This window comes from Palaemon carinicauda, unplaced genomic scaffold (assembly GCF_036898095.1).
Source record: "Palaemon carinicauda isolate YSFRI2023 unplaced genomic scaffold, ASM3689809v2 scaffold47, whole genome shotgun sequence".
NCBI classification, from domain to species: Eukaryota; Metazoa; Arthropoda; class Malacostraca; order Decapoda; family Palaemonidae; genus Palaemon; species Palaemon carinicauda.
The window spans coordinates 78,232-94,247 of NW_027171728.1; the positions used below are offsets into that span (position 1 = coordinate 78,232).

A 16,016-nucleotide genomic window follows, 5' to 3' on the forward strand; every position below is an offset into this window, starting at 1 on the left:
GTTTACTTATGTTACATCAAAAAGTATAGATTTATGTTTATCTTGAATAGTTATCATGAGATATTTTTATTAATTAATTGATCCGAATTAGTATAATCATCATTTGGACCCAATATGTCGGACTTGTAAGTTAGATCTTGATGTAGGAGTGATTATTTTAAACTCTTGATTCACAGATCAAGCTCCACCACGTCCTCCTCTCCCAGGGGGAGAGAAAGCACCTCCACGACCTCCACCTCCAGAGACAGATGATGAAGAGGAGACCCAGATGTTTAACGAAGCACCTTTGCCTAGCCAGCCCATTATGGTACTGTCAATTTAGTTTTAAGTCTTTATCAGCAGCATTCAAACTTAAGACATAATTCCTCTTTTGGAAATTCTATCACGCTAAAATAGAACATAAATAATGAACTGATTCTACCTCCCTAAAAGTGAATTTTTTATCATGAATCACACCTAAAATTTTAAAAGTCGTATAGAGTTAAAGAAACATAATGAGCTCTTAAAATGTGGAGGTTGAGGAGCCACAGTCCTCAACCTACTTACAATCATACTTTGAGTTTTGTTAGGGTAAAAGATAAGAGAAAAAAACCGTTTGATTACCTATTTTATATAGTCCCTTTATGGTACAGGCATTTTTGTTTTAATTCTTTATAAAATGATAAGGAAAAGTATGTTCAATTGCATATTTTATATATTTCTTGTACGGTATAGGCATTTTTGTTTTAAGTCTTCATAAAAAGATAAGAAAAAAATATGTTCAAATACATATCTTATATATTCTCTGTGCAGTACTGGCATTTTCATTTCATCTTCATAAAAGGATAAGAAAAATTATTTTCTATTACCTATTATGTATGTTCCTTGTACGGTACATGCGTTTTTGTTTCAAGTTTTCATAGAAAGATAAGAAAAAGTATGGTCAATTACTTATTTCCCATGTTCATTGATTTATACGACTAAACCGTGATGGTGTGACCCATACTACTGGAAATTAACCTATTCTCATTTAGATGGCTGCTCATGGTCTCCATCAAGAGGTGAAGCAGTGGTCATCACGTGACAATAACATCATTGCGGCTGCCAAGAAGATGGCCTTGTTGATGGCCAGATTGTCACAGCTCGTGAGAGGGGAAGGAGGAACAAAGAAGGACCTGATTGCTTGCGCTAAAGCAATTGCAGAGGCTTCAGAGGAGGTTACACGTCTAGCGAAGGACCTTGCGAGAGAATGTACAGATAAACGAATGAGAACGGTAAGACCTGCATGCTGTTGGTATTTTCATTTTATATTTGAATTCAATCAAAGATTTATAATGAATATCCTTTTTAATTAAATGTTACAATATTGTCATGAAAGTTCTTCAGAGAAGTTCACCTCTCGTTATTGCTAGATTTCAAAATGATTTTATTCATTAAATTTGTAAACTTTTGATCCTTTTAATGCAGTCTTGTTAGTGTTAATCAATTTGTGACTTTGACTACTGTATCATGGTGTATTCTACAGATGTAACCAATTATTTTTTTAAATATAGTTCAATATATATGCTCTTTTGTGAGGCTTCTTGTCTGTACACCATTAATGAGGTTTTATATTACAAATATCATTGGCTCTCAATTTAAGATTGTTCCAACACAGAATACTTACCTCGAACTACTTTCTTAGGAGTATCTGGGATCTCCTCCCAACCGACCAGAGTTTTGTGTAGTTTACCCTAGTCCCGTTTTCTATGAGGGGTAACCTCAGGTGGAGTGGAACACGCCCTGAGGCTATCCCCAGGTCAGAGAGCATGCTTGCTCAGGTCTCGATCTCCAGTAAGTTCTCTGGCGCTCTCTAACTCTCGACGCTCTCTCCTTACCCAGTGCGACCCTTTTGTGTCCCCGACCCCCCTTTTGTGTCTTACGCGGTCCCCACGTGGACCCATTGTGTTCATTCTATACCCCTTCCTACCCTTATCCTCTGTGTTCATCGTGTAGGGGCAGCTTATGTTCTCCTACAGTCACGTGTCTGGAATGCGAGTCCTGGAACGTGGTACAGTGGGTGCGCTTCGGCACCAAGAAGAAGAAGGCGTCCAAGAGGTCACATAGGAAGACGAGCCTCTCCTCGCCGCTTACTTCTCCCGATGCCTCGTCGAATGGAGCTTCTTTTATACAGCCACCTTTCCTTACCCAGAGTAGGGGACGAGGTAAGTCAGTTGTGGGGAAGTGGCCCATTGCTCTTCCCCAGGAGTCTGAGTGGGTGCGGTATAGCACCAAGAAGAAGTAGGCAACGAAGAGGTCGCCTAAGAAGCCTAGGGTCCCTTCCTCACTTGCTTCGCCGGGCGTCTCGTCTGACAGAGCTTCCCTACCACCCTCCCCTACCCAGAGTAGGGGACGAGGTAAGTCCATTGCGGGGAAGAGGCCCGCGGCCCTTCCCCAAGAGTCTGATCTTCAGGATAGTGGGGTTGTGGCGTCGTTCCAGACGAGTGAGGGGCTTGCGGGAGTGTGTATGGGAGACAGTCCTGGTGCAAGCAGGCCACGTCTCCTCTGATGACCCCATGTGGGAAAAAATGTCCCTCATTCTTCTCCAGCCTCTTTGGCGTGTTTTTCCGTCACTTCTGCAGCCAAGGACGTCGCCGAGAAGGAGCCCCCCAAGACGAGGCGCTGAGGAAGCTCAGGAGACTAAGGGAGAAGTCCCGCAAGAAGTTGTCGCGTTCTCGCTCCCCCTCGAGGTTGCGCCACGAGAGTCGGCGCTCAAGATACCTCAAGAGCAGTGAGTGCGTGGTGGTTCACCTCGACAGGCTGCTGGAGCTAGCTGCGGCACCGGGCCCTTCAAGTTGGCGTCCGAGGACGAGCTCCCTGGATAGATACTCCTCTGGCAGCAGTGGCACCCGACAGAGGGACTCATCGTGGCAGGTTCCAGTCGACAGGCGTAAGTCCGCGAAGGGTCGGCTCCATCCGCCCAGCGGAGAGAGTCGAGTCCTGACCTCCAAAGGCCACCTAGCTCTTCACGAGCGCAGCCCTCGGTTTTCCTCGACGGGCAGGCCCGCAGATACAAGAACCTCCGGAAGAGTTGTTGGACCCAGGACGGAAGCCCCCGTTCCGACGGTGGTGCCCGTCCTTCGACGTGAACCCCGGCAACCCTACAGCAGGCTCTGGCAGACCGGCATAAGTCCGCGAGGGTTCCGACTCCTTTCACCCAGCGGAGAGTCGCCTCTTCGGTCTGGCAGCCGTGTCCCAGCCTCCAAGACTTCGACAGCCAGGTCTCGGTCGACAGGCATAAGCCCGCGAAGGTTCCGACTTCTCCCGCCCAGCGGAGATAGTTGCCCCTTCGGACTGGCAGCCTTGTCCCGGCCTCCGGTTCTTCGATGGCCCGCCCTGAACGAAGGAACCAACCAGCCAGCACGGGGAAGCCCGTGGCTCCATGGATATCCGCAGGAGCTCCATCCTTCCAGCGGAGGTAGCCGCTGGATCAACCCGGCAGCATGGCATCCATACCCAGTACCACGACTGCTCCATTCAGGCTTCGTGGTCAACCGCTGGTATACCAGGGTACTCACACCCCACGGATTCCCCGGGAGGGGGTAGACCCATGACGGCTACCTCCGTCCCAGTGGCTTCATCCGTGATGGAGATAGCCGCTCCATCGTCCCGGCCAGCCCCATCCAAGCATTGGAGGTGGCCGCTGACACACCCATGACGGCTACCTCCGTTCCGGCGGCTCCAGCCGTGCCATTGTCCCGGCCAGCCCCATCCAAGCATCAGAAGAGGCCGCTGACATGGCAGGGTACTTAAACTCCACGGATTTCCCCGGGAGGGGGTAGACCCATGACGGCTCCATCCGTGACGAAGGCAGAGTGGTTTTCCCCCGAGCGGGTCGAACGGGGCTATTGCCTCTCCAGTGCCTGCCTCAGTGGCCGCTGGAGAGAGAGCCCCGCACCTTTGCCCAGTGCCTCTTCGGCTCCGTCCGCCCGTTGGATGTAGAAGTTGGCACACGTAATCTTTCCCTTGCCTTGCCCCCCGTAGGGGAGCTTCGACTCCTCAGTTAACCTTCAGACCCTCCTACTCGGACTCCAGGAGAGGGCGTTCAGGCCGCGGCTCTCGAAGGAGTTAGGAGGGGAGGCCCCCTACTCCTGCTGGCGCCTCAGGTGGGGGGATTCCTCAAACGATATTAGCAAGCATGGCGGGACCACGGAGCGGATCCGTGGACCGTAGCAGTACTAAAGGAGGGGTACAAACTGCCCTTCCTAGCGGACCTCCACCTCGGATCCCAGATCAACAGGCGAAGTGGTTGGCATCCAGCGACCCCTGGAGAGTAGCAGTATTGCAGGAAGAAGGCTCGGCAATGCTGGCGAAAGGGGCAGTAGAACCAGTCGAGAACCGAGTCCAGGGTTCTACAACAGGCTCTTTCTGGTGGAGAAGGCGACAGGGTTCTGGAGACCTTTCGGCCCTCAACAATTCGTGTACAACACCGGCTTCAAGATGGACACTCCGAAGTCGGTCCTAGCGACCTTGAAGGAGGAGGACTTCATGAGGTCCATAGGCTTCAAAGCCATCTACTTCCAGGTTCCTGTTCATCCCTCCAACAGGAGGTTCCTAAAGGTAAAATGGAGTACCAAAACATGGCAGTTCAAAACCCTATGCTTCGGACTGTCAACAGTCCTCAGGGCTTCACGAAGGTCTTCGCAACAGTTTCAGGCTGGGCGCACGAACAGGACGTCCGCCAGATTCGGTACTTAGGTGACTGGTTGTTGCTTTCAGTCTCAGAGGAAGTACTGAGGGAGCAAGACGAGAAGCTCCTGCAGTTCTACAAGATCTTGAGTATCATCATCAACCTGGAGAAGTCCCGGCTGATTTCCTCCACCAGGATGACCTACCTAGGGTTGGTTCTAGACTCCCGGATGGTGAGGGCCTTCCCCTCCGAGGAGAAACTGGACACCCTGAAACAGATACTCTGGCCCTTCCTGTCGGGCCAGCCCAGGAGAGCCAAGGTCTGGCAAAGACTGATAGGACGCCCCGCACTAGATAGTCCTGGTGTCCCTAGAGACGAAGGAAGTCCTGGGGTGGTAGCAATCGGAACGAACACCCTCAAGGGAATGCCCTTTTCTGCCGACCCTCCGGAGATGCTCCTGTTCACGGACGTATCCAAGGAGAGCTGGGGTGCCCATCTTCTCGACAAAGTGGCAAAAGGTAAATGGGAAGTCGAGGAGACGAACCTGCACATATACGTGCTGGAGGTGAGGCCCGTACAAAGAGTGTGCCTAGAGATCGTCCATCTACCCCGGGGAAGTTCCGTGGATCCGGGGTGCGACAACGCCACGGTGGTGGCCTACGTGAAGGAGCAAGGAGGACTGAAGTCGAAGGAACGGTGCAGTCTCATGATGGAGTTCCTAGAATGGGCTGAAGTGTAACAAATTAATTTTTCAGCCAGGTTCTCTCCGGGGAAGAGGAACGGCCTGGCCGACGGCCTCAACTAGAAGGGTCGAGTGGTAGGGCCCGAGTGGTCCCTACACCCAGAAGTGGTCAAAGGCCTCTCCCTGAAGTGGGCTCGCCGGTGATAGACCTCTTCGCCACGAGACTAAACGCACAGCTCACCGTGTTTTGTTTTCCTGTGCCAGATCCAGCAGCAGCGTTCGAGGACGACTTCCAATGAGACGGGCGGCCAACCTGTGGGTGACTTTGGTAGCGCCCTGGTAGCCAGAGAGAGAGTGGTTCGCGGATCTAAAGGAACTGGCATGCCTTACACCTGGGCCACTTCCAGACAGACCAGACCTTCTCCGGCAGCCTCACTTCCAGAGGTTCCACGAAAACCCATGGTTCCTCCTTCACGCGAGGAGGTTATCGAGCGTCTCCTGAAAAAGGAAGGATTTCCGTCGAGGACAGCATCAAGGATGTCAGGGTACCTGAGGCGTTCGTCAGTCGAGGTGTACCAGGCGTAGTGGGCTACCTTTTCTAAGGGGTGCTCCTCGAAGAACATCAGGCCATTAGGGGCCTCCATTCACGAGATAGCAGACTTCCGGGTCTATCTCAGGGACGAAGTGGCCATATCCATCCCAAGTCTTCCTCCTGAAGGACATAGACCTGAGTGCCTCCAGGTAGATCTCGACGCTCTTCAAGAGCTTCGAGCAGTCGTTTTTCCCCCAAGCCGTTAGAGTGCCCCCGGGGGATGTGGCTAGGGTACTTGAAGAGGCTTTTGGAACCTCCCTTCAAACCTCTAAAAGACATTCTAGACAAGGAGCTTACCCTCAAGGCAGTCTTTCGTTTAGCTCTGGCATCAGCAAAGAGTAGGTGAGATTCTTGGCCTGTCGTACGAGATCTCACACTCGAAGGGCTGGCGAGAAACTACTTTCAGATTCTTACCCTCCTTCGTAGCCAAGACTCAGAATCCAGCTGTTTGGGCCCCCAAAATGGAATTTTTCTCAGTGCCAGCTATCCCTCGCTCGGACAACCCGAGGGACTTGCAGTATGGCAGTATTTAGAAAGGACAGCTAGACTTCATCCCGAGATCAAGAGTCTGTTCGTTTTCCTCGGGACTGTGAAGGAGCCAGTCTCCAAGAACACTTTCTTCTTCTGGATAAGGCAAGTGATCGTCAGGCCCTACAGTAGTGCAGGGGTCCCCCCTTTCCAGGAAAGCCCAGACCCCACAGCATTAGGAGTCTAAATGCTTCTTTGGCGTTTGAGAAGAACATGGCAGTGGGCCAAAGCCTGAGGGCAGGTACTTGGTCTAACCAGTCGACCTTTACGGCTCACTGCTTGAAGGACTGCTCGAGAAAGTCCCTGGGCAGGTTCTCGCTCGGTCCCGTCATTTCCGCGCTCCAAATGGTTTAATGGTGTAGCCCCAGTGGTAACTGCGGGTAGCGAGTCCAAGAGACACAGGTTCCTTCCTGAGCCCCCTTGTTCTTCCTTCCCCTATTCCCTTACCGGAAATGACTCGGGTAGCCCCCTGAAACTGCCTTGGGATACACTATCATTGGAAGGACATGTCTCCTAGGATTCTTGCAGAAGTGAGTTACTTAGACACTAAGATGGTTTTTTGCGTAGTTTTCCCTATTTTCTCGTGTTTTCTTTGAGGTCAGCAGAACCTAGTCTCCTACCTAGGTTCCTCTTCTATTCTCGTCACGGTCTCTAGGTCCTGAAGGACACTCCCACCTCCTAAGGTATAAGTCTCCTAAGAAAGTAGTTCGAGGTAAGTATTCTGTGTTGGAACAAATCACAAATTTTAAGTAATTTGTATTTTTCCTAACAATACTTACCTCGAACTACTTTCGGGTAATGGCCCTCCCATCCTACCCCGAGTGCCTTGCCGGACTTCGTAGATACCTAAGCTATCAAGAACTTACTGAAGATCGAGACCTGAGCAAGCATGCTCTCTGACCTGGGGATAGCCTCAGGGCGTGTTCCACTCCACCTGAGGTTACCCCTCATAGAAAACGGGACTAGGGTAAACTCCACAAAACTCTGGTCGGTTGGGAGGAGATCCCAGATACTCCTAAGAAAGTAGTTCGAGGTAAGTATTGTTAGGAAAAATACAAATTACTTAAAATTTGTGATATTTTGTTGACAAAACTTCTTGCACAAGTCAGAAGTTGTGTAAATTTAAATCTCAGTATGATATGACGTATAGCAATATTGTCTACTGTATTATGAGGGTCCTTGCACACACATGCTAAATCCCTTGTAGTCCTCTATGCAGTATATAGTAAGTCATTTATAGAACCTTTATACTGCAATGCTGTACCTAAAGCAGTTTAAACAGAACAGGATTTTTACTGTTATACTGTTTAGTCCAAGGAATAGAATTCCATACACATTCATTATGCCACTGAAGTAACCATCATAGCCTTATATAAATAAGGCACTATTTCAATTACTTAAAAACCAAATGAAGTTTATAAAAAAATGATTTCCCTCTCAAAAATACTGGTTCTTCTTTCATGATAGCATTCTTAAAAGGGTGACAAAATTTGATGATACTGAAGATATTTGCTGCAGGGTGACTGCAGTGGCCGTGTGGCAAGGTGATGAGGTGGGGCATTATTGGTAAGCTGTGATCACTCTGGCTAACTTTAACCTTCTGAGGTGATATAAGAAAGGATTGTTTACAATGAAAGAACCAGTTTGTATTTCCAGACGATGATGCTTTTGAATCTCATTGAGAGGAGTCAGGGCTGATGATTCTTGAGCCTTGCAGATTTTTTGTTGATACCAAGATTAAATGAGATTGGAATTAAGAATTTGAGCCATATGGCCCAACACTGGATCAGGCAGGCCACTCAGAACCTGTGTGTAACTGGGTGAATGCATAGCAGTTGCATTATGAAGCAAAATATAAAAAGTTAGGGAGCAATGTAGAAGAAAGAAAGTGGAAACAGAGGTATTGTAGAATGCCAAAGAGTGAGAGGAAAAGAATGCTGTAAAATCCTTTAAATAGATCCCTCACTGTATCTCTGAGAGTGCAATCATTTCATTAGCTAATCAAGTTAGCTAATCAATGTTTGTGTTTACTTTTTTATTATTGATATTGTCTTTGATTATGTCTGTAAAGCCTCCATACTCAGCTCATATTGACTTTAGCATCAATACTGGAGGAGCATTTATTTCTATGAACCTCCTCTGATGCTCATATTGCTTCTTCTCCAGATGTCGATTGTGTAACATCATTTAAGTTGGCTATCACCTGCAGTAGTGGCCTCCCAATTAGCTAATTTCTTCTTTAGGATCTAATGAGCACCTTCAGGTAGATGCTGGTGCCTGTCATTCTTCTGCCATGTTCCCTCTTGATGCCCGTCTAGTAGCTGCCAATGGATCTGCAATCCCCACCCACGGTTACGAGACACTGACATTCTCATTTTGGGGTGCCCAGTACTGGTTGGATTCCATCACCGACATTACACGGTCTCTCATCGGTGCAGACCTCCTCCCATTTCTACCTCCTGGTTGACATTGCACTCTTACTTATCTACACCTTTATCACCTGTCATCTCTGACCTCGCTTTCCACATCAGCAAGCCCACAGATGTCTATGCCCACAACATCCTCTGCCCAAAACTATGCCAGATGCTCATGATTCCCATTACGTACAATATCTCTCGCAATATAATGACGACGGGGACCAAAGTGTTTGCAAGATTCAAATGTTTGACCCCAGACCATTTGCCAAAATGGGGAAAATGGACCTCTGTCAAAAGAACCTCAAGCCCAATGTTGTCACCCCTGCACAACATTCTGAAAAAGGATAGAGTTGTGGAGTTTAAAGGCATTTTAACATGTAGTTGGAACCAGAACACTACTCCGTCCCAACATCGCCAACATCAACACCTACCTTCACGGTGCTAAAGTATTTTCGACCTTCGACCTCCTGAAGGGGTATTATCAGGTGCCCATGAACCTCGGCACATATACTTTCAATTACTCCTGCTTTGGCCTTCCTAATGTAGGAGCCCATTTAATGACTCGTGGATGGCATCTTAAGGGACCTCCCCTTATGCATATGTTATTGACATACTGCAATTCTCCGCCTCCAAAGATGACCACCTACGCGTTGTCCTTGGCCTCCTGTAGAAGAACGGTCTTGTAGTCAGTTATGACAACTGTACCTTTGATATCAGGGAAGTGGCATTTTTGGGTCATTGAATCACTCCTCAAAGCACCTTTGGTGTCTCGCTGTACTGACTCCAGCCAATTTCCACATCTCCCCTAGTTCCTCCTCGGACTGAGGATCACTCCCAATGACACCATGGAAGTTGCGGCAGTTGAAATAGTGTATGGCAAACCATTGTTCATTCTTGTGGAATTTTTTTCCATCGGCCACATCCTCCGAATATCTCCAGGTTCTACTTCACGTTTTGGGGGAAATTTACCCCCTCCCATTAGGCTTAAAAGCCCCTTGAAAAGCAGCATATACCAAAAGAGCTGCATATCGCAACACGTATCTGCATCGACGCTTGCAAGCCACATCTTACACCCCCACATACGGGCCCGTTCCTTGTCATCCGTCATGCTCCGAAAGCTTTCCTCTTCAACATTCATGGAAAAGAGGATTGGATCACTATTGTCTGCCTAACCAACAGTATGACTCTCTCAGGCAGGTCACCATCTTTCACATACATGTCTACTTCAGGGAGTGAGACATGTAATGCACCTGTAGCAAGCAAAGCATGTACAAATAAAGAATGCCATGTCTATGTTTTCTTCTACTCAGTACACGCAGTAACTGCCGTAAGAAACTATGGTACGCCCATGCTAAGATAATGGCCATCAATTTCTGGATTAATTCAATACTTTTCAAAGGGATAGGCCTATTGCAAGGAAAGAAAACAGGAATTTTTTTAGTTTTAAGATTGATATCGACATTTAACCAACTTCGGGAGAGAGAAGCACTATGAACATTAGGTGACTATAGAAATAATTAGATTTATTATAAGAATATCATTTGTAAGACAATGTATGTTCACATAAGGTGAAAATTATTTTGAGAAACTTAATTTTCACAGAGTTCCAATTAAAGTAACGTCTAACTGTAAGCTGAAATATTTAACGAGTTACATTTTATTTATAATAAATCAATTTCAAATATGCTTTTGTGCAGCATGACATTCTACTGTGTTGTGGTGTAATATATTATTCAAAGTTTTCTTTTTTATTTCCTTTTAGAATCTTCTGCAAGTGTGCGAACGCATCCCAACAATTGGTACTCAGTTGAAGATTCTTTCTACTGTAAAAGCTACAATGCTTGGTGCTCAAGGTAAGGATTCATAAACCAAAATTACAGATTTTGTTGTTAAGGTTAAGTATTTTCTATAGTACATATTTTCCTCAGTACGTATTCACAAAGATTTCTATTACGAAACATGAGGCAAAGTGAATGTTGAAACAGCAAGCGTATCGTATATATTTTTTTTCAGTTTTTAGGAGTAGATATGTTCCTGATGGACTCTTACAACAATGAATTAGATGTGTTATGCAGTTGTATTATCAGAATTAATCATGTTTTTCTTTTTTAAGATTTCTCAGAAAAGGTCTATTATACATACAAGTTTGAGTAATATATCTGAACACGGTAAACCTTTTGTAGGTTTTAAAAATCTTTGCATATGGAACTTGTTTGCAGATTTTACATAATTATTCTTATCATATCCAAATCAGTAGGAACATTGTGATAAGTACAAAGTTTTAAGTTTTAAATGTTAGTTTGCTACTCATAGATTGTAGGTGGGTAGAATATACCAATACTAATTACCAGTTCTGGGAAATACTAAGTAGATACTTTAGTTTCAAAAACAGGAACACATTTTTCTTTCAGGTTTTGTGGATTCTTCACTTTGAGATTTATGAATATAACTACTTAAAAGAGTAAACATTAGTTTAGAATTTCAAGTCTCATGCCCATCCATACCTGGTTTATCAAGAAATTGATTTCATGCAATATATATGCTATTTTGGAATAAGTAGTGCATACTGTATTAAATGAAACCAGCCGATCCTTATAAGAGGGCATTCCACTAGAATGATCCTTTAGATGGGTTAGTCATTGTACAGATTGTTTTTCCGAGACATGGTAGAACTACAAGGATTATTTTCAAGTTGGTAGCAATCATAGAATTATGATCATGATCTCATTCCTTAAAGATTTTATAAGAAATCAAGAATTATTATGCTCATTGATCCTCTAAGTGCTAGTGAGGTTTAGCTGGATGATATTTTTTACTAGAATTTTCAAGGTTTTAATACACCTTGAATTTGTTAGTTGCTTATAATTATAACACATAAAATTAGTTAAAGTTATTTAGAAGATATATTGTTGCATAGTCAAGCAGTAGAGATTGCATTATTATATATTTTCAGTACATAGGAGGATGAAAATTTCCTCAATCTATTATATTAGTTTAGGTAATCAACAATAAGTGTTATCACATTATCAAGGTCCTCTAATTTCGGGCAATCCTTGTTTAATAGGTTCTCATGTTAGAGCTTCAAATCCTATCAGAATTTAAAGATTGATTATATTAAATATAGAGTTTCCCCCACATTGAAGAAGTGGTGTATATTATTTGATACTGTACATATTCGTAGTTTATTTCTATATCCCAACCCTGGCATTCATATGAAGATGGTTAAATGTAGACATCGGCCCTTAAACTTAATATATCTCATTTTCTTTATATATGATTTGCCCTCCACTTCTAGTGTAGTATTGGGATGTATGGGGGTGCTACTGCTTGGGTAAATCTGATCTGTATGGCTTACAGATCTCTAGTCACTGGTGCCAGTGCACATGCTATCCATTCTCAAGATCATGATTTTGTTTTTTAGAGGGATCTATAGAAAAAGATATTTTTTTTCTGAAGAGGGATTTTTTCTCTGGCTGCTTTCTCTTGTGAGGGTTGTTCAAGGTATGTATCCTCATTCTCAATGTGTCGCGTGCCAAGGGCAAAAGTCTGATTTGAATAACCATTGTGAAGAATGCCATTCCCTCTCTGTTCTTCTTTCAAAGGATCATCTTCAGTTAGTAGCTGTTCATGTAAAAAGTCATTAGTTGTAAAAGGAAAATGTGTTATGATTTAGTGGAAAAGCCAGAGAAAACCAGGCTGGTGGTTGTTTGTATAAGTGAGGTGGCTGGTTGGATTTTACCAGTTTTCTCCATCTTGAGCTTTTAAAGTAATACTTAACCATTCATCATCTCCTACTTCATAGTCCTCAGTTTAAGGGTAGACATCAAAATTTAACCATCTTCCGAGAAGAAAGGTGAACGCCAGGTTAGGATAGAAATGAGTACAGTAATTTTATTATTAGAATTCTGCTTCATATTTTAATGTTAAAAGTTGTAAACTATTTCTCTTACATTATTGAATCATGCTGTGCTTATACTGTAGCAGGTGTTCATGTCTTGTCCTAATTGTTGTAAATAACTTTTTCTTATCTGTGTATGTGCAGTCGACATATTTTGGATTTTATTTTTTTTTACGTTTCTTGAAGGTTCTTCTATTAATTATTGATATTGAAGTCAAGTTGGAATGGTTTATTTGTACATATCAAGTTATTGTTTTATGTCTATTGTGGTTATATCAAAGTAATTAAATCATAAATCAGTCATCATGTTTCACGGTCAGTTAACTTAGCCACGAGATGATTTCTTGGGCCGTAGTCTTTAAAACTGCTTATTTTTATGGCAGTAATGCTTTCTTATAATTTAAAGGGTTATTTATGCTCATGAGTCATTCTAAGAATATATTGTAAGGAAATCGTACAAAAAATAATTTGAATTTTTAACCCTTTTACCCCCAAAGGACGTACTGGTACGTTTCACAAAACACATCCATTTACCCCCATGGACGTACCGGTACGTCCTTGCAAAACACTGTTAATTACATGTTTTTATATATTTTTGATAATTTTATGAGAAACTTCAGGCATTTTCCAAAAGAATGAGACCAACCTGCCCTCTCTAGGACAAAAATTAAGCCTTTTAGAGCAATTTAAAAAAAAATATATAGCAAAATGTGCTCAAAATTTAACCTTATGGTGGGGGTAAAAGGGGTTAACTTAGCCACGAGATAATTTCTTGGGCCGTAGTCTTTAAAACTGCTTATTTTTATGGCAGTAATGCTTTCTTATAATTAAAAGGGTTATTTATGCTCATGAGTCATTCTAAGAATACATTGTAAGGAAATCGTACAAAAAAATAATTTGAATATTTAATTGCCAGTATATGTATCACAACAAATAGGTATTGAAATACATTCATGGTAATAAAATAAAGATAATCAAACGTAACATCATCAATAAGCTTTTTACGTCAGATTTTTCATTTAAGGATTGAAAGTGAAATGATTTTTCTTCACTGCACACACTGCCTGAAATCCATCCGGTCCAAGTCTTCATCTATGTTCTCTTTGGTCTTTGGGGGGTCTTCCTAATCGTCCCTGTTTGATTACTTTTATATCTTTGGGTTTTCCAGATAGACTTACTGCATTGACAAGCCATCTTCGTGTTTGAAATCAAGTCAGTGTTCTGATCTCAGAATGATACACTTCATGGCATTTTTCATTTGTAATTTATTCTTCCCATGACATGAATCCGTTCCTATTGTAGTCACACCTTTTCAGAATACAGTAATGTATAGTCACACCTTTTCAGAATAGAGTAATGTTTAGTCACACCTTTTCAGAATAGAGTAATGTTTAGTCACACCTTTTCAGAATACAGTAATGCATAGTCACACCTTTTCAGAATACAGTAATGCATAGTCACACCTTTTCAGAATACAGTAATGCATAGTCAAACCTTTTCAGAATACAGTAATATATAGTCACACCTTTTCAGAATACAGTAATGTATAGTCACCCCCTTTCAGAATACAGTAATGTATAGTCACACCTTTTCAGAATAGAGTAATGTTTAGTCACACCTTTTCAGAATAGAGTAATGTTTAGTTACACCTTTTCAGAATACAGTAATGCATAGTCACACCTCTTCAGAATACAGTAATGTCTAGTCACACCTTTTCAGAATACAGTAATGTATAGTCATACCTTTTCAGAGTACAGTAATGTATAGTCACACCTGTTTAGAATAGTCATGTATGTATAGTCACACCTTTTCACAATAGTCACGTATAGCCACACCTTTTCAGAATACAGTAACGTATCCTCATTATTATTTGTAGGTACCCATTCATCCACTGTGTTGAGACAGTACTGGTATTCCACATGATAAATTCTAGTACTGTTTACTAATGTGATGTCCTTTTCTTTGTTGTAACCTGATTATATCCAGTGATGGTTACTCTTGTTGCACATATATTCATCTTTATACCACTCCAAAATAACCATACTTTACACTCCCCTGACAAGTCTCTTTTTGATTTGCTTCTACTGGTTTTTAAGTATTGTTTACTTGAGCCACCAATTTTATAATTTAAAAAAAACATACTTTTTCAAACATTTATTTTTGTTTTAATGTTATCTACACTTATCAGCCACCAGGGTCTTCTTTTCTGCTGTCCTTTGAAGCTTTTTCTATAACTATGATGATAACCTCAATGGATATCAACATTAATCTTGTAATATTTTTCTTATATCGTAAACTACATTATCTTCTCACATATCTTGAACAGTCTTTAATATAGATCTTGTATTACTATGCAATACCGTAATTGCTCATTTAGTCTACTTAGCATACTCTAATTTTATAATACACATATGATTACATGTGCTGGTACTCTGCCGTCGGTGGACCAGTCAAATTCCTTATCATAGTCCTCAATACTTATGATATAACCTGCTGCTTTATGCATGATGCTTTTCCTTAGCAGGAAACCAAACAGACATTTCTTGTTGATTCATATCATCTTTAGCGATCTATTTCTTTTATAAACTTCACACTGTAAATTCTTCCTTTTTCATTTTAATATTACTTTTACTGTTGTAGTTTTGTGTTTTTGTTCTGTCCCATTGTTTCTTATCATGTTTTCATACATTCTAGTTAATGTATCAATGACTGCTTCTCTAGATTCCTTAGATAAATTTCTCATTATTCATAATAATTCAGAAACTTTCCCATTACTGTATTCATCTTCCTTGACAATCAAATCAAAGATTGCATCATATGTGGTAGGATAGTAACAAGATATTTTCTGAGGCTTGAAAAAACATTATCTCAAAGATGGAAATATTTTTGGAAGGCATAGACCATTGAGTTATAAACATTGGTGAGGACCTAGACCAGATGGAAATTTATGCACTAGAAAGGAGAGAACGAAACTCGTCGGATATATAACCTCTTTGAAGAGGAAAGCCAACAAAATTATGGTACTGCAATTGAATAAGAAAATAAAAGAATTTAAAATTAAAGGAGATTTGATAGAAACATGCAATTCATAAGTAAATGAGATTGTTAATCAAGAATAATTATTGCTTAAAAGAGGTCCAATTAAAATTCATTAGTAAAAAAATTAGAATATTGATAACCTTTTTAAACAAGGAACACCATCATAAGGAAATTATACTTGTAGTTATCATGTCAAGATTTTTTTGCGTGGG

At 42.5% G+C, this 16,016-nt stretch overlaps 1 protein-coding gene across 5 annotated transcripts in view; it reads left to right on the plus strand.

The window, feature by feature from the left end:
- Vinc (vinculin) overlaps positions 1-16,016 on the plus strand; it is a 112,228-nt gene that overhangs the window by 71,956 nt on the left and 24,256 nt on the right. For all 5 annotated transcript variants that reach the window (XM_068369282.1, XM_068369283.1, XM_068369284.1 and 2 more), the window contains 3 exons: positions 177-307; positions 1,014-1,253; positions 10,630-10,720. In XM_068369282.1, the coding sequence (XP_068225383.1) occupies positions 177-307; positions 1,014-1,253; positions 10,630-10,720 (462 nt within the window). The remainder of the gene's footprint in view (positions 1-176; positions 308-1,013; positions 1,254-10,629; positions 10,721-16,016) is intronic.